The sequence below is a fragment of the Girardinichthys multiradiatus genome, chromosome 21 (assembly GCF_021462225.1).
Source record: "Girardinichthys multiradiatus isolate DD_20200921_A chromosome 21, DD_fGirMul_XY1, whole genome shotgun sequence".
Taxonomy (NCBI): Eukaryota; Metazoa; Chordata; class Actinopteri; order Cyprinodontiformes; family Goodeidae; genus Girardinichthys; species Girardinichthys multiradiatus.
Window position 1 is genome coordinate 41,677,275 of NC_061813.1, and position 23,185 is coordinate 41,700,459.

General features: G+C 42.6%; 1 protein-coding gene across 10 annotated transcripts in view; it reads right to left on the minus strand.

Moving 5' to 3' along the window:
• epb41l3a (erythrocyte membrane protein band 4.1-like 3a) overlaps nt 1–23,185 on the minus strand; it is a 70,552-nt gene that overhangs the window by 40,016 nt on the left and 7,351 nt on the right. For 3 of the 10 annotated variants that reach the window (XM_047349609.1, XM_047349613.1, XM_047349610.1), the window contains 10 exons: nt 22,875–22,958; nt 16,904–17,008; nt 10,628–10,755; nt 10,492–10,539; nt 10,375–10,404; nt 9,273–9,449; nt 8,509–8,895; nt 5,304–5,399; nt 4,651–4,728; nt 3,763–3,807 (listed from right to left, as the gene is read on the minus strand). In XM_047349609.1, coding sequence (XP_047205565.1) covers nt 3,763–3,807; nt 4,651–4,728; nt 5,304–5,399; nt 8,509–8,895; nt 9,273–9,449; nt 10,375–10,404; nt 10,492–10,539; nt 10,628–10,755; nt 16,904–17,008; nt 22,875–22,958 — 1,178 coding nt within the window. The remainder of the gene's footprint in view (nt 1–3,762; nt 3,808–4,650; nt 4,729–5,303; nt 5,400–8,508; nt 8,896–9,272; nt 9,450–10,374; nt 10,405–10,491; nt 10,540–10,627; nt 10,756–16,903; nt 17,009–22,874; nt 22,959–23,185) is intronic. The other 7 variants (XM_047349612.1, XM_047349618.1, XM_047349611.1 and 4 more) reach the window with 6 other exon arrangements.

Sequence of the window (23,185 nt, forward strand, 5' to 3'; positions counted from 1 at the left end):
CACACAGTTGAAGCAGTGAGGAGTGAAACAAACATGTTCTTATATTCTGGAGCTGAGAGACTGGAGAGGCCTGTGTGGAGCCACATATTATCTGTCTTATCTGTTGCAAAAATATAAACAAGTATATCCAAAGAAATGATGTATGATGATTTTATATTCTTTCACATGTATTGAATAAAATTAGTAGTCTTTGATTAACAAGTTAAAAAATGTATGATTGAAATGTGGTTAAGAACTGAGAATTAGAGGAAAAAACATTAAGGTTTGACATTCTCAATCAGCTATATATGAAAGAAATATAACATTAATCAATTGTAAAGCATGAATAAAAAGAATGAAGTGATGGTTTTGTAACTGTGTTTTAAAGTGAATGCTGGAAGCTGAAGAATGAAATGTGTAATACTGTGTAAAGTTTAAACTGAGCAGATTAGAGAAAGAACTGTAGGATGACTAGGAGTGACGAGAGCCAGCTGCATGCTGACAGCGACGGAGGATGTGACTACAGACCAGAGTGGCTATTATTAGCATCTCCAAGGCTGAGAAGCAGAATCAGTAGGTCTCAGTGACCATGACTAAAGTATTGAGCAATAATCAAGAAGCTGAGCTGAATAGGTTGCGCAATAACTGAGAAGCCCAATAAGGGCCTGACTGGTGAAAGCATCAAGCGCTATAAAAACAATGATGAGAGCAGAAACGGGGTTGTTTCCTCGCAGAAGACCAGCGAACAAGATCTGATGGAGAAAATAAGCTTGGATGAAAAAGGACCAGAGACACAGCCCCACTGATCAACTGCATTAAAAGGGGATCAACCCGTGGGCCCAGAAAGGACTGTACCTCAAAATTAAGAATCTGATTTCATCTAAAGCCTTTTTATCCAGACAACAGAAGTGAACTTGATTGGTGAACAGCTGATTGCTCTAAGTTTCAGGCTTCTGGAAGTCCTAAATCAACTTCATTTATGTCTCTGTGTTTCCTTCAACTCTTCAGCCTCTGGAAACTACTGTCTTCAGAGACATAACAACAAAAATCCTGTTTAACTATCAAAGCCTGGAGCATCAGTTCCTGCCACTTAAAGGAAGAAAACTGAAGATTAAGTCGTATTCCCTTCAAGAAACCACTCGTTGTTACCAGAAGAAACTTCTCCATCAGGTGGATGGATGAGCCTCCGTCTTCAAAGCCTCTCCAAACTCACTAGTTTCAGCATCAGAGAAAGACAGGTTGAGTTGATTGATTCGTTTCTATTATTGAAATTATTTTGTGTTGCTGAATTTAAGCTGTTACTGATCCCTGCATAAGCGTTACTAATTAAATAAAGTATATAAAATTCTAGTTAATTCGTGGACATTCAATTATTTGAGTCACCGTATTGTTGGTTTTTCATTGGTGGTAAAAAGTCTTGTTGCCTGGTTCTAAGATATTTTAGGAGGTTTTTATAGGTTGCCTTAGCCAAGTTTGTTAAAACAGCGCCTTGGGGCTCATGCTGAGCTACTAAAATTAACCTAGCCCATATACCAAGAGCCAGTTGTACATTAGGGAATGAGCAGCCGTGAACAAAAGTGACTGTTGAAAGTGTGGATGACTGCGAGAGGCTACTTGGTCGCCCGGACCTCCAGTTGAAGAAGGGCGAGACTTTTGTATGAAGGCTGTCAGAGGCTAGGCGAGTCATTTCCCAACACCAGCTTAAACAGAACTTTCAGTAAACCTGCTTAGTAAGACCTTTCAGGTTTAGGGAAGTCTGGACCCGTTGGATGGAGAGCTGGATTGAGCAATCCCTTCAGACATGGGGAAGTAGGAGGGAGGGGTTAGCTCTTCGGACAATGAAACCTACAAACATTGCTCCAAGAGCTCATCTAGAACTCATCCAGGAGGTTACAGAGGAACCCAGTACATATAAACGTGGCTCTCCACAGTAAAAGCGAATTTACTCCAGGATAATCCAGGTGGCTCGGTCCGATAGGGCAGGGAGTTCTGAAAAGTCTCGTTTGTTTGGTTTGGTTTACTGGACAGCATCATGCAGTTACAACAGAGGCTGGTTTAGGGCTCCTTCACATGAAGCTGCCCAGCAACAGCTGCAAGTGAGTATGGCAAGTCATTTAACATTTAATCAAATGCATCTCTGATTCCCATGTGTGAAATGAAATCTAGTTCTTTCTCCTAGAAAGAATTAAATCCAGCTCTTCTCAACATTCATTCATCAAATGAAAAATGTATCGGTGGTTCTGATCCAAACACTTGACTGGAAAATATGATGTCATCTATCCCTGGAAGAATGACGTTTGAGAGAGTGAGAATGATTTTCTGGATAGCTAAAATTTTCATTTTTACCGGGATAAATAGATTTATGGGTATTTGGTTCAAAGATTCTGTGGACTAGAATTTGCTTGGTCCACATCAGAATCAAGGTGAGCTTTCACACCGGCCCAAACGAAGCAGACTATCTGAGGAAATGCACTCTGGCCTATTTAAAGACAACTAAAACAGCTCTGGTGTGAAACATTCCTCAGAAAGAGACTGGGTAAAAATGACCGCCATGGGAGAGTTCCAAGGCCAGAACCACTGCTGACCCAATAGAACACTAAGGCCCATCTCATATGTGCCCATAAAACATATTGAGGACCTTTCAGATTTTTGGGAAATTATTCTGTAGACTGAAGTGGACCTTTATGGAAGGTGTGTGTTTCGTTACATCAGGTGTAAAGCTAACAAGGTTTCAGAAACAGAACATCATCCCTGCAGTCAAACACGGTGGTGGTGGTGTGATGGTATGGGCTACTTTGCTGCTTCAGGAGCTGGACGACTTGCTGTCATTGATGGAACCGTGAATTCTGTTCCGTAGCAGAAAGTCCAGAAGGGGAATGTTCAAACATGTGGACTAGAATTTCTCACAGAAATCATTGTTTTTGCTACAAAAAATGTGAAGATCAAGATCAGCGATCAACTAGACTTACTGGGGCTAAAGACCACAGAACATGCAAGAAACCTGGGTGTAGATTTTAGACTTGGACCCAAAGTTCAATAACCACATAAAGTCTGCTATTAAATCAGCTACGATCATCTGCCAGAATCACTGCAACATCCTCTTTACTGGTCTCTGTAAAAAATCAATCTGGCAGCTGCAGCTCATCCTAAAAACTGCTGCCAGAGTCCTGACCAACACCAATGTTCTTCTGTTGGCCCATAAAGTGCTAAATGGTCCTGTGCTAAAATACATTTCTGAGTTTCTGGTCAGGTAGGAACCACCAGGAGACCTGCTTACAGAGGGTCCCAGAACCAGAACCAAACAAGGTGAGGCAGCTTTTCATTTCTAAGCTCCTCAGCTCTGGAACAAACTGCCTGAAAACCTAAAATGTTCCGAAACTGCTGATTCATTTAAATCAGGCCTGATTTGTTTCCAGCAGCTTGCGATCGAGAATCTGTTGATCACTGATGAGTGACTAAAGTGTGAGATTGAAGACAGCCAGTACTGCTCATAATGATCCCCGGAAAGTTATTTTTTTCCTCTGATTTCCAGTAGAGCACTTTCTGTTGCCTTGTGCATGAATGGTCGTATACGTATAAGCCCCACCCCCTTCAGAGGTCCACAGGAGTCCATTATGAGACAGTTAAGGAATCCTTATTGACACAAAGGGAAACCTGGGGGCGGTCATAATGTTCTGGCTTATCAGAGTGTCCGGTCCCCAGTTTCAGAACTGCTGGTGTTGTTGATCACTATAACGACGTTCTGTTTAACTGCAATCATGGACAAATGAAAGACATCCTCACCCCTGGAGCTTCGTATGTCAGAGTCTTCCTCATCACCGGGACCTCCTGAAATGGACAAAAGGACTTTTACTGTTGACATCAAAAACACAACGGCTCCTTTTTATTCACTAGGTCACATTTTACAGGTACATAGCAGAACCAGGCAGGTAACACTAGGACATTGGTCTCTGGGGAGGGTCCCAGTAGGACAGAGATCTCTGGGATAGATCATATTGGGACAAAGGACTGTGGGACAGGTTTCACTGGGAGAGAGTGCCTCTCGGAGACACAGGTCTGGGACCATTGTCACTGGGACAGAGGGTCTTTGTGGGACAGGAGCTACTGGAACAGAGGTATCTGGGACAAGTCTCACTGGAATGGGTCTTTGGGGCACTATGTGGATGTCACCAGGGTTACCTCCGGCTGAGGTTTGGACTCGTCTGCATCGTCGCTGTGGATGGAGCGTTGGGTGGGACTGGTCGAATGCTGGGATGTGAGATACGGTATAGTCGGGGACGGGGCGTTTTCTTCAAAAGTCCATTCCCCTTCAACCTCCGAGTCTTCTGACTCTCCATCGTCATGGTAACGACAGGGTCTGCAGGGGGTGCCGCTGTCCCGATCAGCGTCATTAGCCTGTCTGACTGCAGCCTCCACAGACTCCTCAACTGCTGCCTGAGCTAGCACACTGATAACATCTTCATCACTGCTACGCCCATCACTGCCATCGTCATCTTCTTCATCATCATCACTAGGCTCATGTTGACCTACGACGCCGTTACCATCTGTAGCTTTCTCACTGTCACCATGGATGGGCCAATGCTCTGTGACATCATCATCATGGGCCAGGCCATCTCCTGGTGGAGGGGGCGGGGGGTTAATGGGAGGTGGGCCCATTGGGTTCGGTGCTACCTTATAGTGATCCGCGACTGCCTGGTCTTCATCCCTGGACTCTGGGAGGATGAAGACTTTCTCCACTTTCTCTGAAGTCTGAAACAGAGAGGAGATACATTCAGAAGACCAGATCCAGGAGGTGGGACAGGGGATCAGCTTTTATCTCTGTCACTCTTCATGATCTTGTGGGATGATCCGTGTTGGGAAAGCAATAGAGATAGTGAACCATCTCTGTTTCCCTGTTTCAGACAGGATGAAAGAAACATATGTCCAGTTTTGATTTCATTAATGTCTGTTAATCTCAAGCCTCAACCCACCACTAAAGTTGCTTCACAGAAATTTATTTGATGATTCCCACTCCTTTCTAAATACAGAATTACTGTTAGCTTAGCCTAACATGTTCCCATCATGGACTTTGGGTCAACATACTGTAGTGCACCCAGATGTGCGGGAACCAATGGGGATATTTCTGAGGAACATTAAACCCTACCTTTCCTTTGGTTTTTGTGGCTGAATCAATTAAATAAGATAAAGTATTGAAGTTCTGAATCAAAAGAAAACTTCTGTTGACATTATTGATAAAAGGACACAGAGACACAGAGATGGGCCAAGAACTGGACAGGTGGACAACTAGCTGCATGTCGAACAGATGTTGAACAGGTGGACAGCACCTTTAGCAGGTTGTGTTCTCTGAAGGTCTCTTGTTCCCTGGCTGACCTCAGCAGAGCCGTCAGCTCTGGTGACATCTCATCAAATGGCGGTTTGGGCTGCACAGAACAAGCAGACTAAGATAAAGGAACCAACAGGAGAACATGGACACATTCAGATTGTGGAACATGACCTGGTGAGTGCAGCCATGCAAACAGCAGCTCTGAGTATGCAGACGGTGGTGTTCAGGTTGTGACCAGAACCTAGTATATATGGGTTCTAATGTAGGTTCTTCTGAGGTACTATAGTTGAAACCGCAAGTATTTTACAGTCTCTGTGTTCCAACCTTCTGTCAATAGTTAGTTCAGAACCAGTCTGAAAGATGACTTGGAGCTTGGGTTGTAATCCACAGATGTTCTCTTAATCTATGGAAATGTTCTTCAGATCAAAGTCCAAATGCAGCATAAGTTAGAACCTGTTAAACTGCTAGTAACTGTCTGATGACATCTAAATGCTGTCTGATGGTTCTGTCTGGATCATCAGACTGTGACGGTTTTTCTGCTTTATTGGAGTGCGCCGATAGAGCAAGTTTTGGATGGTGGCTGTTGCTCTGCATCTGACCCGTGGGTTTACTCTTGACCCCTACTTCTATTTTTATTTACCCGGGGTACAGAGGAGGAACAACAGAAGCATACGGACATACAAGAAATGGTGAGACAATTTAATTTTGTCTGGGCGTCCTGCCACCTCGTATTTAGAGTGTGTTTTCTCTCTCTTCCTATTATTTGAACTTTCCTTTAGGAGGAAACATAAAGTGAACGCGGGAACTTTGGGACTTGTTTGCTGTTTGATCCATTTATGTGAGCATAAGCATTGTTTGATTATGAGTGTTGTAATTGATGTTGTTCAGTTTGCGTTCCTAATTAATTGTTGGTGCATCTATACGGGTTCGGTGAGCAGCTGACTAACCCCCTGCTGTGTTTTGGTTATCATTATCTGAGCCAAATAAAGTTCTGTTACACTGCCCACGACCCAGACTTGGCCCCTGACCTAATTTGGGTTTATGTAATTAACCTTTTGAACTTTAGTTTTGAGAGGGAAATGGTACAAGGTAATGCTATCCAACTTCAAAGAAGAGGTGGTTAGGAAAAAAGGATCCACTCTTAAGATTAATCACACACTGAGTCTCCAAGGCTGTTGCTCTCCACTGAGGCTGCACCCTGTCCTGCGGATGGACCTCCTCCAGGCTTTTCCCCTCTGCTCTAATGCTGCACCCCATCGAGGTGGCATACACCCCCAAGGCTGTTGGGCCCTGCCCTGAGGCTGCACCTTGTCCAGAGGCTGCCCCATCGAGGCTGTAGACCCCCAAGTGCCCTAAGGTCCGCCCTGTCCTGAGGCTCCACTGTCACCCCACAACTCTTCAAGGTTGTTGGTCACCTTGAGGCTGCTCCCTGTCCTAAAGGTGTGGTCCAAGGCTGCTGCACTCTCCTCTACCAACCCCCCACACAGCCCAGAGCCTGGCAAAGATCCTGTCGCAGCTCGCCATGAAATGTGTTAACTTACCCTATAAACTGTAGAAGCTTCAGATAAAGTGAGGAAGGACATAAAACAAAAACAACAAATGCAGAGCAGGAAAACAGAATTATACCAGCTCCAACCATCCAATCAGAACCTTTAATGCAGGCAGCAAATAAACAAAAATGCAAAGGAGGAAAAAAACCAGCCACAGTTCCCTTCGCTCCATTTTGGTCAGGATGGTAGGAACAAAATGGTCTCTGGGAGAATGTGAAAAAGGAGTGAGTAGAGCAGAAGGGAGGTGAAACTGAACACTTGGGCTCCTCACTACCCTCTGCTGAAGAACAATAAAACCAGAACCAGACATGAAGGACCAGGGCCTCATGTACAAAGACTAAAGTACTTACACGGATCACTTACGCAATGCAGAAGTGTGCCGAGGAAGGAGTGATCCTGTGGAATTTCAGCCTTTGCCAGTGTTTCTACACATAACTCTTCTAACACAGAGACACTCTGCTGGGTTTGGTGGAACGGTTTGAAACTGCAGTTTAACTGAGGAAAATAGGAAGTGACTCAGTTACAAGAAATTATACCATAACTACTACAGATGGTGTCTTCACCGCACAGATGCACCAACTTTATGCATATCAGGAGAATTAATACAGAGATAATGAAATGAATATCCTCACCAAGCATCCCACATTGTTCCAGGCTTTCTGTTCACATAGAGATCTTCCTTCTGTGATGGTGCTTTTTAGCAACAACTGTGTATCTGATCACTTCAGGTACGTCAGGAAAACCAGGTCTCGCTCCAGTCTGAGTTCAAATGTCAGCCTGTTCAGCTCCATTTAATGGGAATCTGATAATCCTGGTTCAGCTCAGGCTTGGCCAGTATGGTCCTGATCGGTCTGCTTCTCAAATGCTCCTGTTATTAGGAGCAGGTTCAGCAGCTGAATAGATACGGGATGCATCATCTCCTTGCTGCTCTGCTTTTCAAGCTGGGTCGTAGCTCAGAGCCTCATACCAGCTGATGAGCTGGATTTCATTTTGGGCCGGAAAATCCTCTCGACCTCCAAATAATGCTCCCTACGCCCCAATAACATCAATACTACTAATGATTAAATACAAACACATGGACAAATAATTTGTTCATCAAGTCTCTGATGTGTTCAATACTTGTTTACATCATCAACAGTTTCACAGTACAACCTCCAGGTGTCACCAAAGGGACCTGGAACTAGAAACAAGTGCATGCGGGTCCCGCGGACCTGCTCACATTGGCATGGTCAGTTCACTCTTGATATGTCCAGACTCCAGGTTTTTGTGCATTTGTACATGAGGCCCCAAGTGTTTAAACTACTCAGCTGGATGAACACATCCAAGGTTTCTCCTGATGATCGGCTTTAAAATATTATTAGTGTATCTGCTACTTTCTTAGGTGGAGATTGACCAGTTCTGCCGGAGGATCTCTGACTGTCACATCTGGACAGTCAACATGGTGATTCCTGCGTCTCCAGCTGGACCTAACCTTTAATCCAAACATTTTAAACTTTGAACCGACCTGACCTTCTGACTCTGATCAGCGGCATAGGACAGGTTAGTGGTTCAGCAAGTTCTCTCAGCTGTTCAGTTTTACACCTCACTTCCTGCTTTAGTGCTGCAGCGGGACACTGATGTCACTCCTCATGCTTGTTTCCATACCAACCAGCATACCAGTCTGGTCGTGGAAGGCGATGCCCTGGGGGTGGGGCCTAATCCGCCAAGAGGTGATTTAGGAAGAGTCAGAGGAGCCAGAGATGACATCACAAAGACTCCTCCCCCATCCCTGCTGGTGACATCATAGACAGCAGGCAGCGACTCCAGAGGTGAAGTTGGAGTCTTCACCTCATGAAGAGTGCCCAGTGGTCCTCCTGTGATGACATCATCAGTGGCACACACTGGGATGCATCTGTCAAGGTGACTAAGCTTAACGCTTGCCGTTGTCATGGTGACATCATCTTCAGTCAACATGGAGAGGACTCTGCCTGTGGTTGTGTCATAACTCCGTCCCATTGTGTGGTGCTGTGCAGCTGCTTGGTTTGCCACAAACCCACCCCCTTCCTGGAGTGGACAGGTGAAGATCGCCCAATCAGGCGACAAAGGCAGAGGTTAATCTAAAGGAAATGTTATGGTTTCACATGGTTCGATCAAAACTCTACCGGAACTGTTCAAATGTTCTGCAAAGGTTCTATCAAAAATCTAATGCAGTGGTTTAAAGGTTCTGCTGAGCGTTCTTCAAAATGTGTCCTGAGGTTCTATCAAAACTCTACTGGAGCTGTTCCAAGGCTCTACTGAACATTTTAATGATTCTGCTCAGACTTGGAAACACTTAGAAATAGCTCAAAAAACCCAGACCACATTTGGAAATAGTTTAACATACGTGGACACGCTTCTGTAAGCATTAGGATGTCACCTGTCTCTGTTCTGGACCACCTCACCTCCTCCAGCTCCAGAGGTTCGATCATTGGAGCCTCATCAGCTCTACGAAGAGGAGACGAGGCCAGACGTTTTTCCCACTCTGTCATTCCGCCACCACCTTGGTCTCCCTCCAGGAAGGAGCGTCTCAGAGCACTGATGGTGGTCTGAAGGTTCTCCTCAGGACTGCCCAACGTCTCCTATGGAGAACAGCTAACTGTCAATGATTCAAATCTATTTATAATGATGCAGCAGCAAGCAGAATGTCAAAGGTTCGATTCCCTGCCTCGTCAGTGTGACGTTTAGGCCTGTAAACAAAACATTATGAATAAATATTTGCTTAGAATATGGGAAATAGTTCAGCCCAAACAAAACCAAAGTTCTGGATAAAGATTTGCTGGTGAACAAATCAAAAGTTGGGAGAACTGTCCTGTGATGGATTGAAGAACCTGACGTACTAACGAGACAGAACTGAACCTGGATAAGAACCTGAACTTCTTGGATCCATCAGACCTTTTGGCCAGCGGGTCCAGACAGGTTCTTCTTAGTTATGGTTCTGTTTTCACACCAAACAAACTGATGAGCTGTAAGGTTCAACTTGTGGTGGTGCTCACTCTCGCTGTATAGTGGAACCAGTTACCTTGTCTTCGCAAGGACTGGTCCGATTCTCTGGCCCGACCTGCAGATCCTAGGACTTCAAAGTTTCTGAGAGTTTCTGAAGGACTGACCCATTTCATCAGCAGGTGATTCACCTGAATTTAACCCACTGTTTCCTGGTATCTATCAGCTTTATTTCATTACCTTTGATTTGAATAATTTGATGCGTTTTTCTTCCTGTTTGTGTTTAACTTTATTTTTCTCTATGGTCCTTTGGTTTTAAACTGTCGTTAGAAACAGATGACTGAGGAGAGTGATGGCCTGGTGGTTAGAGAGCAGAGCTCTGTAGCCCTAGGTGAGTTCGAATCCTACAGCCTGCCTCTATGGGTCCCTGAGCGAGACCCTTAGCCCCTGAATGCTCTCTGGGCACCGCACAATGGCAGCTCATCCAATCACCAATCTTCTGACATGGAGACATCTACTGTGCCATTGATCCAGCATGGTGTGCTCACGAGACGTGATGTTTACCTGAGTTCTCAGATCTTCATCCTGATCAGACTGTTGGGCCGACAGAAGAGACACAGAAAGGTTAAATTCTGTCCACAGTGGACGTTTTACCTGTACAGGGAGTGGACAGGTGTGTACCTCGGTCACAGTCAGGTCTCCATCAACGGCTGTGTCGGTCAGCTCGGTCTGAAAAAACAAGCACAGAGATGGATCAGGTTCAGTCTGCTGGCTTAGGGTGAAACAGGTGGAATGGGTCGGATGGGGGAAGGGTTACTTTAGTGTCCTGTTTCTGTGGAGTTGGAGGACTTTCTGGAGAAACCTCTGTAGCTCTCATATCCTTCTCTGTGGGCTGCTGCTCCTCTCGTGTCTCCTCCTCCAGCAGCAGCAACAGAACCTCCTCAGCTGAAATAGAGAACAGAACCAGGAGGTGACTTTCACAGGTCTCCTTGCTCTCTCCCTGCTCTATGAGACACTTTAGGTAAGGTAAGGTAAGCTTATTTATGTTGCGCTTTCAGCAACGAGACACTCAAAGCGCTGTACATACAATCACAAAGCAAATAAACACAGATAGAGACACAGAAAAACAAATCAAATGATAAAATCAAACAACAGAGGTCATTTAAAAAAGAAATAAAATAAAATAAAGAGAATAGAATGATGGATAAGAAAATGAAAGGAAAATTGGACTGAAAACTTAACTAATAATGTTTAGATGGCCCAGTCAAAGGCCACTCTTTTTTTTTTTCTCTCTCTCTCTTGTTCTCGGTGGAAGACACACACGTTTCCTCTCCCTCCCTCCCTGCTGATCCCTGCTTCTGCTTTTGTCTGTATTTTTCTCTGAGCCTCGCTTTGCATATCCTCCAAACTTTTAAATTATGGATTTGGTCAGCTGGATTCTCAACGTCATTGGTCAAATGTTTTTTTTCCTACAGGAATACAGGGTAAAGGAGACCCTCTTGTCCAGGCGAGACGTTCTTCTCTGGAAACACAATGGATTCTTGGCAGCAGTGGAAGATTGTGTGTCTGACTACAATGTCGGTCGCGGACGTAGAAAATGTCTACATATTTGGACTTTTGATAACAGGATTTCTGCTTTTTAGAGTTGATGGTTACCTGGCTAATCGAGTGATTTGCAAAACGTGGGCGGCTGTTCAAAGCTTCCTGCGATGTTAGATGGAGTCTGTAGAGCGATCAACATTCAGACTGAAATGTTAAGAGAGCAGAATCACAAGCTGGACACGATTCTTGAACAGAATCGTAGCCTGGCAGCGGTTGGACTCAGAGGTTAAAGGATATAATCTTGGAGAAGTTGTACGCTCCAGATCTGCGGAACATACCAGACATTTGGCTATTTGGATTCGCAATTGAGACGTACCAGTAAAACTCTTAAGGTGGTTGGAAATTCTGTGTTCTTTGTGATTGTATGCTTTGAGTGTCTCGTTACTGAAAAGCGCTATATAAATAAACTTACCTTACCTCTAAACAAATACGTTTTTAATCTTGATTTAAAGCAACTTAGGGTTTCAGCGATTTTCCATTTTTCAGGGAGTTTATTCCAGATTATTGGAGCATAAGAACTAAAAGCTGCTTCTCCATGATTGGTACTGGTTCTGGTTCTGGTTCTGCAGAGAAGATTTGAGCCAGAAGACCTGAGAGGTCTGGCTGGTTGATCCACTGACAACAAGTCTGTAACTTATTTTGGTGCTAAGCTATTCAGTGATTTATAGACTAACAGAAGTATTTTAAAGTCTATTCTCTGAGCTACAGGGAACCAGTGTAGGGACTTTAGAACCGGGCCGATGTGTTCCACTTTATTAGTTCTAGTGAGGACGCGGGCAGCAGCGTTCTGGATCAACTGCAGCTGTCTGATCCACTTTTTAGGCAGACCTGTGAAGACACCGTTGCAGTAATCAATTCTACTAAAGATGAACGCATCAATTAGTTTTTCAAGGTCCTGCTGAGACATTAGTCCTTTAATCCTGGAGATGTTCTTTAGGTGATAGAAGGACGACCTTGTTACTGTCTTTATGTTCCTCTGAAGGTTCAGGTCTGAGTCCATCACTACACCCAGGTTTCCAGCCTGACTGGTGGTTTCTAGCTGTATTAACTGAAGCTGTGTGCTAACTTTTAAACGCTTGTCCTTTGGTCCAAAGATTATTACTTCAGTTTTGTTTTGATTCAGCTGAAGAAAATGTAGGCCCATCCATGCATTGATTTCTTCTAAGCATTTACCCAGCGCTTGAATGGGTTCATGGTCACCTGGTGACATCGTAACGTATAGCTGTGTGTCGTCTGTATAGTTATGATAACTTACGTTGTTGTTTATTAAAATCTGAGTTAGGAGGAGCATGTAGATATTGAATAGGAGAGACCCTAAGATGGACCCTTGGGGAACGCCACATGTGATTTTTGTGGTCTCTGATGTAAAGTTACCTACTGACACAAAGTTGCTGTCCTTCAAGTAGAATTTAAACCAGTTGAGTGCTGTACCAGAAAGGCCGACCCAGTTTTCCAGGCGCTCTAATAAAATGGAGTGATCAACAGTGTCAAATGCTGCACTAAGGTCCAATAATACCAGCACCGTGGTTCTTCCACAGTCTGCATTTATACGGATGTCATTGAACACCTTGACAAGAGCAGTCTCTGTACTGTGGTGAGCAGGAAGCCTGACTGGAAGACATCGAAGCGGTTGGTTGTTGTTAGGAAGTTGTTTAACTGTTGAAACACACCCTAACCCTTTTTTTCACTTCTGACTGGTGGAGCACTTCTCCATGGAGACATTTTCTTCCCAGAAACAACTTTCACTTTAATTGGAGCAATTGAATCAATGATGTCCGAGATTTTAGAATGAAAGTTATCTACCAGCTCATCTACAGTGTTACAGGGCAAAGTGGAGGTAGAAGAGTAAATCTGGTTAAAGGTTTCAGCAGCACCGTCCTTAAAGATGCGTTTTCTTATCAAGTCTCTTTGGCAAACTGAGTCATTGGAGATGATGCTTTCAAAAATAACAGAATAGTGGTCAGATAGAGCAACATCAGTTACAGACACCTTTGAAATGTTTAGACCCTTAGTGATGATCAAGTCCAAAATATGTTCCTGTTTGTGTGTTTGCTGTTTAACATGTTGAGTCAAACCAACATTTCTAAAAGTGTCACATAGATCTATTGGACTTCTGTCTTCAGGATTGTCCATGTGAATGTTGAAGTCTCCCACAATAATTAAACAGTCATAATCAACACATATCACAGATAAAAGTTCATTAAAATCACTGATAAAGTTTGTTTTGGACTTAGGAGGCCTGGAAATATTCAAGAACATGGTTCGGACCGGGCTCTTTACCTGGAGAGCCAAATATTCAAAAGAGTCAAATTTGCCGGGAAATACATTTTTACACTCTAATAAATCTTTAAACAAAGTGGCCCCTCCACCTTTTCTTTGCTGTCTGCTCTCACAAAGAAAATTGTAGTTTGGAGGCATCGCCTCTATCAGAATGGGAGCTTCATTAAATTCATGCAACCATGTTTCTGTTAAAAACAGAACATCAAGATCGTGGTCAGAAATGAAGTCATTGATTAAAAATGATTTTCCTGACAGAGATCTAATGTTCAGTAAAGCCAGTTTATATGATTTAGTTGCTGATATTAACTCTGTGTCTGGTTGTACCTGACAGTTTATGGCTTTTTTTGATTGTTTATTACTGTCTCTTATCCTTTTAGCTTTGTTCTGCTACTGCTAAGGCCTTCAAAAATGACCTCCTCACAGGTTCATGTCTAACTGTGTCCCGTCCAGGTGAGCCGGCAACTAGTCCTTGAGTATCTGTGATGTGTTATGGGATTTTCCTATAAGACTTGTAGTCACAGAGCAGAAAACTGACAGTTTCCCCCATATCTGCACTCGTGTCCATCTAACAGTTGACAGGTTCAATGTTTCTCTGCTTTTGCAGACAGACATTCAGAGGACATCCAGGCAGACAGGAAAAAAAAACAATGAAGCTGTGGTTCTACCTTTGGGCAGCAGTTGTCTCCTGAGTATTTAGCCGAGAAGAACGTCCCTTTATCTTTTGTATCTTCAATTGAGCTGCAGATATGGAACGCCAAAGTGTTCAAAATTAAATCTCTCAGCTCATTATTATGAAATATATTTCATTTTTCATGAAAAATCAGCTATATAATATAAAAGAATGTTTAAATAAAACTTTTACCTAATAATTGAAATTATTGTTGAGGCTATTTTTATGTAATTTTAGCAGTTTTTTTATTTCAAAGCATCATTTTTTAAAAGTCAGCTTTTATTTTACCCAGCTTTTGTCACCTCTCATGATTCTGGAGAAATAAATGGCTGAAAGTGACACAAAAGGATATAACAGAGAAACATTAGTAGGTACTTTGACTCGTTATTTCTCCCAAGAATCTACAGTAAACTTATTAAATATTTTTACATAAACATATATGTGAAAGTTGTAAATATGTCATTAATATAAATGTTCTTAAGGTTACTTTACTGTTTTCCTCTTATTTTCTCAACTGTTGCCTGGGTAGGCGTCCGGTCTGGTCTGTTACCATAATGCACCTTGTCTGGGTTAAGCTAAGCTTTACCAGAGAGCTAACATCGGCTCACTGGACCGCAGTGAACTGTGCTGGGCGACATAGAAAACATAACAGCAATATCCCCGGTGGTTATGCCAGACAGCACTAAAGCCTTTAGTGCTGTGCTCTACATTTTCCATGTGGACGCGGTACTCAATGGTTCTAAGGGGATCCACAATGGCGTCGTCGATGCTAACATTCTGGAGAGCAATTATCATCCCGATCATTTGAAAGATGTCAGCCAAATAACTGAAAATGGCCTCGTATGATAAATTATTCTCCTCCATTTGATCTGCTAAGGTAACCAGAGCTGAATGAAGTTCAAGAAACTCCACCATCCTTCCTACACCTTGAGGTGGCGCTGTAGCTGCTCAGGGAGCAGGTACCCTAGAAACTAATCTCTAAGGCTCAGCCAATGAGGAGGCAGATCCAGCCCATTGATGCTGATAGGCCCACAGTCATTCAGTTGTAAAGTAAAATTATGAAATAAATGGCCATGAGGAAAAATCACCCATAAAATAAAAGCTGGCTTTTTGAAATAAAAGCTGACTTTTAAAAAGTGACATTTTGAAATAAAAATAACAAACTGTTGGAATTTTATAAAAATAGCCTCAACAATAATTTCAATTATAAGGTAAGTTTTATGTGACAATTCTTTTATTTTATAAAGCTGATTTTTAATGGAAAATGAAATATATTTCATAATAATGAGCTGAGAATTTAATACGCATTCAGTTATTTCACAATTTCATTGTCACATTATATCAATATCTATTATTTATTGATGTAGAGACTTATTTAATCATGTTTCATTTATTTATTTAATTTTGAACACTTTGGCGTTCCATAGCAGATGAGTGGCTGCAGTTCTTATTTAAAACACCACATGCAGCTACAGATAAAATCTCCCTGAGTTCAACAACTGGTAAGAGAAGAAGAGTGTGCTGAGGAAGTGCTATCCTGATACATCTCTTAACTACAACATTTTGCCTCGTAGATGTAAAAACAGACACGCTTTTACTCTCTGCTCTTCCTGTTCGGTGACGCCACTCTGATGGTTGCGGATTGTTACCAAACTGGATGCGCCGGACAGGCCGAAACCACAGAGCCTGGACCAAAAATCAGAGTCGCGAGACGACATTAGTGAGAACAGAAAGGGCGAGTATGAACCGGACAGATGGACGCTGCTCAGGTCTGTAGCAGGATCAGCTCCACTCCCACTCACTGCTAACTGTTAGCATTGGTGCCACAGTAACAAACCTACAAGCCCAGCAAAACATCAACGGTGTGTTTATTACAGGCATGTATTTTCTATGCTCTGAGGTAAGTTGTAACCCCAACACTTCAACGACAGCTTCTGCCTGAACACCATTTGGTGGAAACTGCTTCACAACTACCAGTTGTAATTGGAGTTTGAACTCAGTGAAACAGCAGAGGTGGAGACGTTCTGATGAAGACAGGACCTTCACATCTTGGTACAAAACTGCTGCATGTGTTGGGGAGATCCCTGTTTAGCCAACCACATTTACAAGCTGTAACATGTTCCAGGAACTCTTTGAAAAAGGGGGAAAAGGTTTTTATCAAAGGATTGGGAGGAGAGGATGGTGATTCGACTGCCAGCTTGGTTCGTCCAGGGGAACTCATTGGCTTTTGCTTGACCCTTTTAGTGGAATAAAACCTTCTAATTGCATCAAGTGTTTTCACAGTAATTTACTTTTTGAGTATATTTTCTTGCTTTGACTTCTGAGTGTTTCTTTCATGACTTTTTGATGATTTCTATCAAGCTAAAGGTAATTTTCTCAGACGTCTAACAGCAAAGAAGTCATCCTACTTTAGAAATGAAGATAAAGTGCAGCAAATTTTAGCTGCATCAACATCTTCATGAGTTTTTATATTCAGACAACATTACCGGCAAGAAGCACAGCTTGATTTTCAGCAGATCCTCTGATTGGTTAGATTCTTACCTGGCTCCTCCCTCCTGTCCTCCATCCTCCTCTCAGGCGTTACTGTGGTGATGTGGTCACTAATGGCGATGGCTTTGGATGCTCCATACAGTCCTGAGCCCATATCTGCACACACACACATACACCACTGTGATGTCATCACCATGATGTCAGTTCATTTGGACAGGAAATAACAGCGACCATTGCCATAGCAACCACTGTGATGCTCAGCCAGTCTGTTCATCACAACAGCTCATTGCAAAGGCAATGGCACAATCAGCCAATCAGAGGTCAGGGCTCATGCACAGCGTCCTTGACTGACCAATCAGAGCAGAGGGCTAGTGCCATATTGTTCTTCACATTAGCATCAACATGAAGATCTTTTTTTGGGATGAAACGCTGCAGGTGAGATGCTTTCTGTTCTGGACTAGGATTTTATGGCATCTTTCACTGATGATTTTCATCTGATTTATTTATTGATTGAAAATATGATCATTAACAGATTTCTTTTTTAAAAGAGTTTGGAGAAACGATAGAGGTTTCTGACATGGCTGAAAACTAGAAAATAGACAAGGCAACAAAGATTTAGGTGGAACTATATTTAGTTATAAAGAAGGTGGACTGCTTCCACTGGTTTTACTTCAGCAGAAGATTTTCAAGCATCTTGGTGTCTTGTTCCTGAGTGATGGTAGGATGGAGCAGGAGATTGATAGGTTCCATCCTACCAGGGTCTACCAGGCCTTATGAAGGTGTGGTTTTAGTTTATCATGGTGAAAAAGAGCTGAACCAATAAACAAACTCTGAATTTTCCTGTCAGTCCATGTTCTAATTCTCACCTATGGCCATAAAATATGAATCATTACTAAAAGAAGACGATCCTGGACCCAAGTATCTGAAATGAGCTTCCTCCATCTGGCGGATGGGATTGTCCTTAGAGAGAAGGTGAGGTGGTTCTGACATCTGATCAAAATGCTTCTTGGGTGCCTCCCCATAAAGTGTTCCTGGAAAGAACCTGGTGCAGAACCAGACCACACTGCAGGGACTATATCCCTTCGGGCCTGGAAACGTATTGGGATTCCATTGAGCGAGCTGGAGAAGCACAATAATAGCATGGTCAATGAATCAGCATTTTGGTTACTTTGGCAGTGTGGGCCAGTACCAAGTCCTGCTGGAAAATGAAACCAGCATCTCCACAAAGCTTGTCAGCAGAAGGAAGGATGAAGTGCTCTAAAATGTCCTGGTAGATGGCTGCATTGACTGTGAGCAAACGCCAGCAGATGACATGCCACCCAAATTCAATTCAATTCAAATTCAAAAATACTTTATTAATCCCAAAGGGAAATTAAATGTTGTTGTAGCTCATATTATGAAGGTTTCTTCTAAGAGCCGTTGTAGATGCTGATGGCTGTGGGCAGGAAGGATCTCCTGTAGAGGTCCGTCTTACAGCAGATCTGAAGAAGCCTCTGACTGAAGACACTATCTATCCTTAGTAAATGGATATGTACCACAAGCTTTTAAGGTAGCTGTAATTAAACCTTTACTTAAGTAACCTTTGCTTCAATCTTCCATTCTTGTCTAAAATTCTTGAGAAAATAGTTGCTAATCAAATGTGTGAACATTTATACAGCAATGACCTGTTTGAAGAGTTTCAGTCAGGATTCAGAGCTCATCATAGCACTGAAACAGATCTGCTGAAAGTCACTAATGATATTCTTATGGCCTCAGATAATGGACTTGTGTCTGTTCTGGTTCTGTTAGATCTCAGTGCTGCATTTGATCCAGTCGACCATAATATTCTATTAGAAAGGCTGGAATATGCTGTAGGGATCAGGGGAACAGCGCTAGGCTGGTTTAAATCTTATCTGTCTGACAGATTCCAGTTTGTTCAGGTAAATGATAAATCATCTTTAAACTCCAGGGTTAATTGTGGAGTACCACAGGGTTCAGTACTTGGTCCAATTCTCTTTACTATATACAGGCGTTGGACAATGAAACTGAAACACCTGGTTTTAGACCACAATAATTTATTAGTATGGTGTAGGGCCTACTTTTGCAGCCAATACAGCGTTAATTCGTCTTGGGAATGACATATACAAGTCCTGCACAGTGGTCAGAGGGACTTTAAGCCATTCTTCTTGCAGGATAGTGGCCAGGTCACTACGTGATACTGGTGGAGGAAAACGTTTCCTGACTCGCTCCTCCAAAACACCCCAAAGTGGCTCAATAATATTTAGATCTGGTGACTGTGCAGGCCATGGGAGATGTTCAACTTCACTTTCATGTTCATCAAACCAATCTTTCACCAGTCTTGCTGTGTGTATTGGTGCATTGTCATCCTGATACACGGCACCACCTTCAGGATACAATGTTTGAACCATTGGATGCACATGGTCCTCAAGAATGGTTCGGTAGTCCTTGGCAGTGACGCGCCCATCTAGCACAAGTATTGGGCCAAGGGAATGCCATGATATGGCAGCCCAAACCATCACTGATCCACCCCCATGCTTCACTCTGGGCATGCAACAGTCTAGGTGGTACGCTTCTTTGGGGCTTCTCCACACCGTAACTCTCCCGGATGTGGGGAAAACAGTAAAGGTGGACTCATTAGAGAACAATACATGTTTCACATTGTCCACAGCCCAAGATTTGCGCTCCTTGCACCATTGAAACCGACATTTGACATTGGCATGAGTGACCAAACATTTGGCTATAGCAGCCCGACCGTGTATATTGACCCTGTGGAGCTCCCGACGGACAGTTCTGGTGGAAACAGGAGAGTTGAGGTGCACATTTAATTCTGCCGTGATTTGGGCAGCCGTGGTTTTATGTTTTTTGGATACAATTCGGGTTAGCACCCGAACATCCCTTTCAGACAGCTTCCTCTTGCGTCCACAGTTAATCCTGTTGGATGTGGTTCGTCCTTCTTGGTGGTATGCTGACATTACCCTGGATACCGTGGCTCTTGATACATCACAAAGACTTGCTGTCTTGGTCACAGATGCGCCAGCAAGACGTGCACCAACAGTGTGTCCTCTTTTGAACTCTGGTATGTCACCCATAATGTTGTGTGCATTTCAATATTTTGATCAAAACTGTGCTCTTACCCTGCTAATTGAACCTTCACACTCTGCTCTTACTGGTGCAATGTGCAATCAATGAAGACTGGCTACCAGGCTGGTCCAATTTAGCCATGAAACCTCCCACACTAAAATGACAGGTGTTTCAGTTTCATTGTCCAACCCCTGTATGTGCTTCCAATAGGTCAAATTATCAGGCAGCATAGGATAAATTTTCACTGTTACGCTGATGATACTCAGCTTTACTTATCCATAAATCCTGATGAGCCCAACCAGTTAGATAGACTACAAGCATGTCTTGAAGATATAAAAACTTGGATGACTTTAAATTTTTTGCTTCTAAATTCAGACAAGACAGAAATTGTCGTCTTTGGACCGGAGTCTTTAAAAAAGAAACTGCTTAGTCAATCACTTAACCTGGATGGCATTAAACTGACGTCTCATAATAAAATAAAAAACCTTGGTGTTAACTTTGACTAGGACATGTCATTTAAATCCCATATTAAACAGGTTTCTAGGATTTCCTTCTTTCACCTCCAGAACATTGCCAAAATTAGAAATATCCTGTCCAGGAGTGACGCTGAAAAACTAGTCCATGCATTTGTTACTTCAAGGCTGGACTATTGTAATTCTTTACTATCAGGATGTCCACAAAATGCAGTTAAAAACCTTCAGCTGATTCAAAATGCTGCAGCAAGAGTTCTGATGAAAATTAAAAAGAGAGATCATATTTCTCCTATTTTAGCTTCCCTTCATTGGCTCCCTATTAAATCCAGAATAAAATTTAAAATTCTCCTCCTCACATATAAAGCCCTTAATGATCTAGCTCCATCATACATCAGAGATCTGATTGGTCCATATGTTCCTAACAGAGCACTTTGTTCTCAGACTGCAGGTTTACTGGTGGTTCCTAGAGTCTCTAGAAGTAGAATGGGAGGCAGATCCTTTAGTTATCAGGCTCCTCTCCTGTGGAACCAGCTCCCAGTTTTAGTCCGTGAGGCAGACACCCTGTCTACTTTAAAAGGGTACCAATTATACAAAATTCCCTTTTTGATCATTTTTATTCTTCCATTTCAGTCTTTAACGCTTCTACAAACAGACCAAACGCAAAACAAACTCCATTCAGATGTTTTTTGGCTATAAATGAATGCTTTATTGTTTCTAGAAAACGCACGCTTTCAAATGCTGTGTAATTGTGACGTCACAAATACCATGGTACCTAGCAACGAGTCCTGCCCCTGACTAGCAACTGAAGCGGAGCTCCGCCCACTTCACTTCCAGTAGAAGATTACATCTCGCCAGCTGGTTTTACGATACAGGTGCTTTACAATGGCTACACTCAAAGGCAAATGTGCTGTTGTTGACTGCAAAGACCCACATGTGTTCATGCACATTCTCCCGCTGTTGTATAACAGAGATTCGTGGCTTCATTATATTTTTGAGGGCGTGACAGAAATTTATATCGGACATTTTGTATGTTACAAGAACAGTGGCAACACTAATTGAGATGGTAATTCATTAACATTTGTATTTATGAACATGAAATTCTAAAGCTATCATTCACAAACTGCTTGCTGCATTCTTGATGGTTGTTCAGGAGGCTCCACTTCTTCTGCCTCTGGGTCTGACTCAGGGTCATAGATGTTTGGCTGTACTGTTGTACATCTGCTGGCAGCCATTTTCATGTGTAGAAAGTGCTGGCCAAATACAGCTAATTTGGATAAAATGACAGAGCCCTAAAACAGCTCATTCTGAAAGGAGCTCAAAAAAGGGGGAACTGAGGAGAGTAATCTCATTATCTGAGAATGATTTGGTGCAAAAAATGGAATAAACATGTAAAGCCCATAGACCTATCCCAAATGTTTAAAAGGAAGTATAATAGGTCACTTTTAAGATTAGGCTTAAAACTTTCCTTTCTGATAAAGCTTATAGTTAGAGTGGCTGAGGTTATCCTGAGCTACATATATATATATATATATATATATATATATATATATATATATCTACTACTGGTCAAACGTTTTAAAACGCCTCTTTCATTTAATGTTTTTCTTTATGTTTATGGCTATTTCCATTGTAGGTAGATTCTCATTGAAAGCATCAAAACAGTGAATGAACGCGTATAGAATTATGTAGCAAACCAAAAATTATAAAAGAACTTTAAATATGTTATATTTTAGATTCCTTAAAGTAATGACTGAAATATTAACCTTTGACCTTCTCTCAGTGAACCTCTGAGAAGTTCTTTCAGACTCTCTGGAAAACATTCCAGGTGACGCTCATGGAGAGAACGCCAAGAGAGGAAAGCAGTCGTCAGATCAAATGGAGGCTATTTTGTAATAATCTAAAATATAAAAATGTGTAAGTTATTTCACTCTTTCTGTTTACTACGTAATTTCATGTGTTTGTTGTCTCTGGTGAGAATCTACAATGTAAATAGTCATGAAAATAAAGAGACCCATTAAGTGAGAAAGGCGTTCTAAAACCTTTGATTGGTAGTGTAGTGTATAAATGTACATGATATATATATATATATATATACATATATATGTGTGTGTGTGTGTGTGTGTGTGTGTGTGTGAATGATGATGATGAAGTGAAGCGGTGATTCTCTGGCACCAGTGATTGATATCTACATTGTCTAGCTTCTCTACCGCAGAGCCACATGGTGCCCCCAACACACACGTCTGAACAGAGGTGGGTCTGAAACAAGCAGAGCCAATCAGGATGCAGCAATCCTAAAAAAAAAGCTGAGAGAAGCATAAGCTGCAACCAATCACAGAGCAGCAGCACTACAGCACTGCAACCAATCACAGAGCAGCAGCATCCAGACTACTGCACGGTACACTGTGTCTAAAAGTCAGCAGTATTTGACACTGTTCAGCAGAACTCAGAGTTGCAGAGGTTAAAACTACCTGAGTGTGCACGACCGTTGGCTTTGGGCGACACGGTGATGGCAGGAGAGCCAATAAGAGAAGAGGAGGCTGTGGTCCTGGAAGCTAAAGACCAATCAGAAATGGGTAAAGAACATTTTAACACTGAAGCGACCAATCACTACTCCCCTACCAGTGGAACCAGGTTAGAAAAACTGAAATGAGCAGAGCTGGACTTCAACCTCATACGGAACGTTTGAAGTTTATACCAGTGGTCCCCAACCTTAGTATTCAGGGCCCACCATCCTCCATGTTTCAGATGTTTGCCTGTGGCCTCACACCTGGTTTATAAA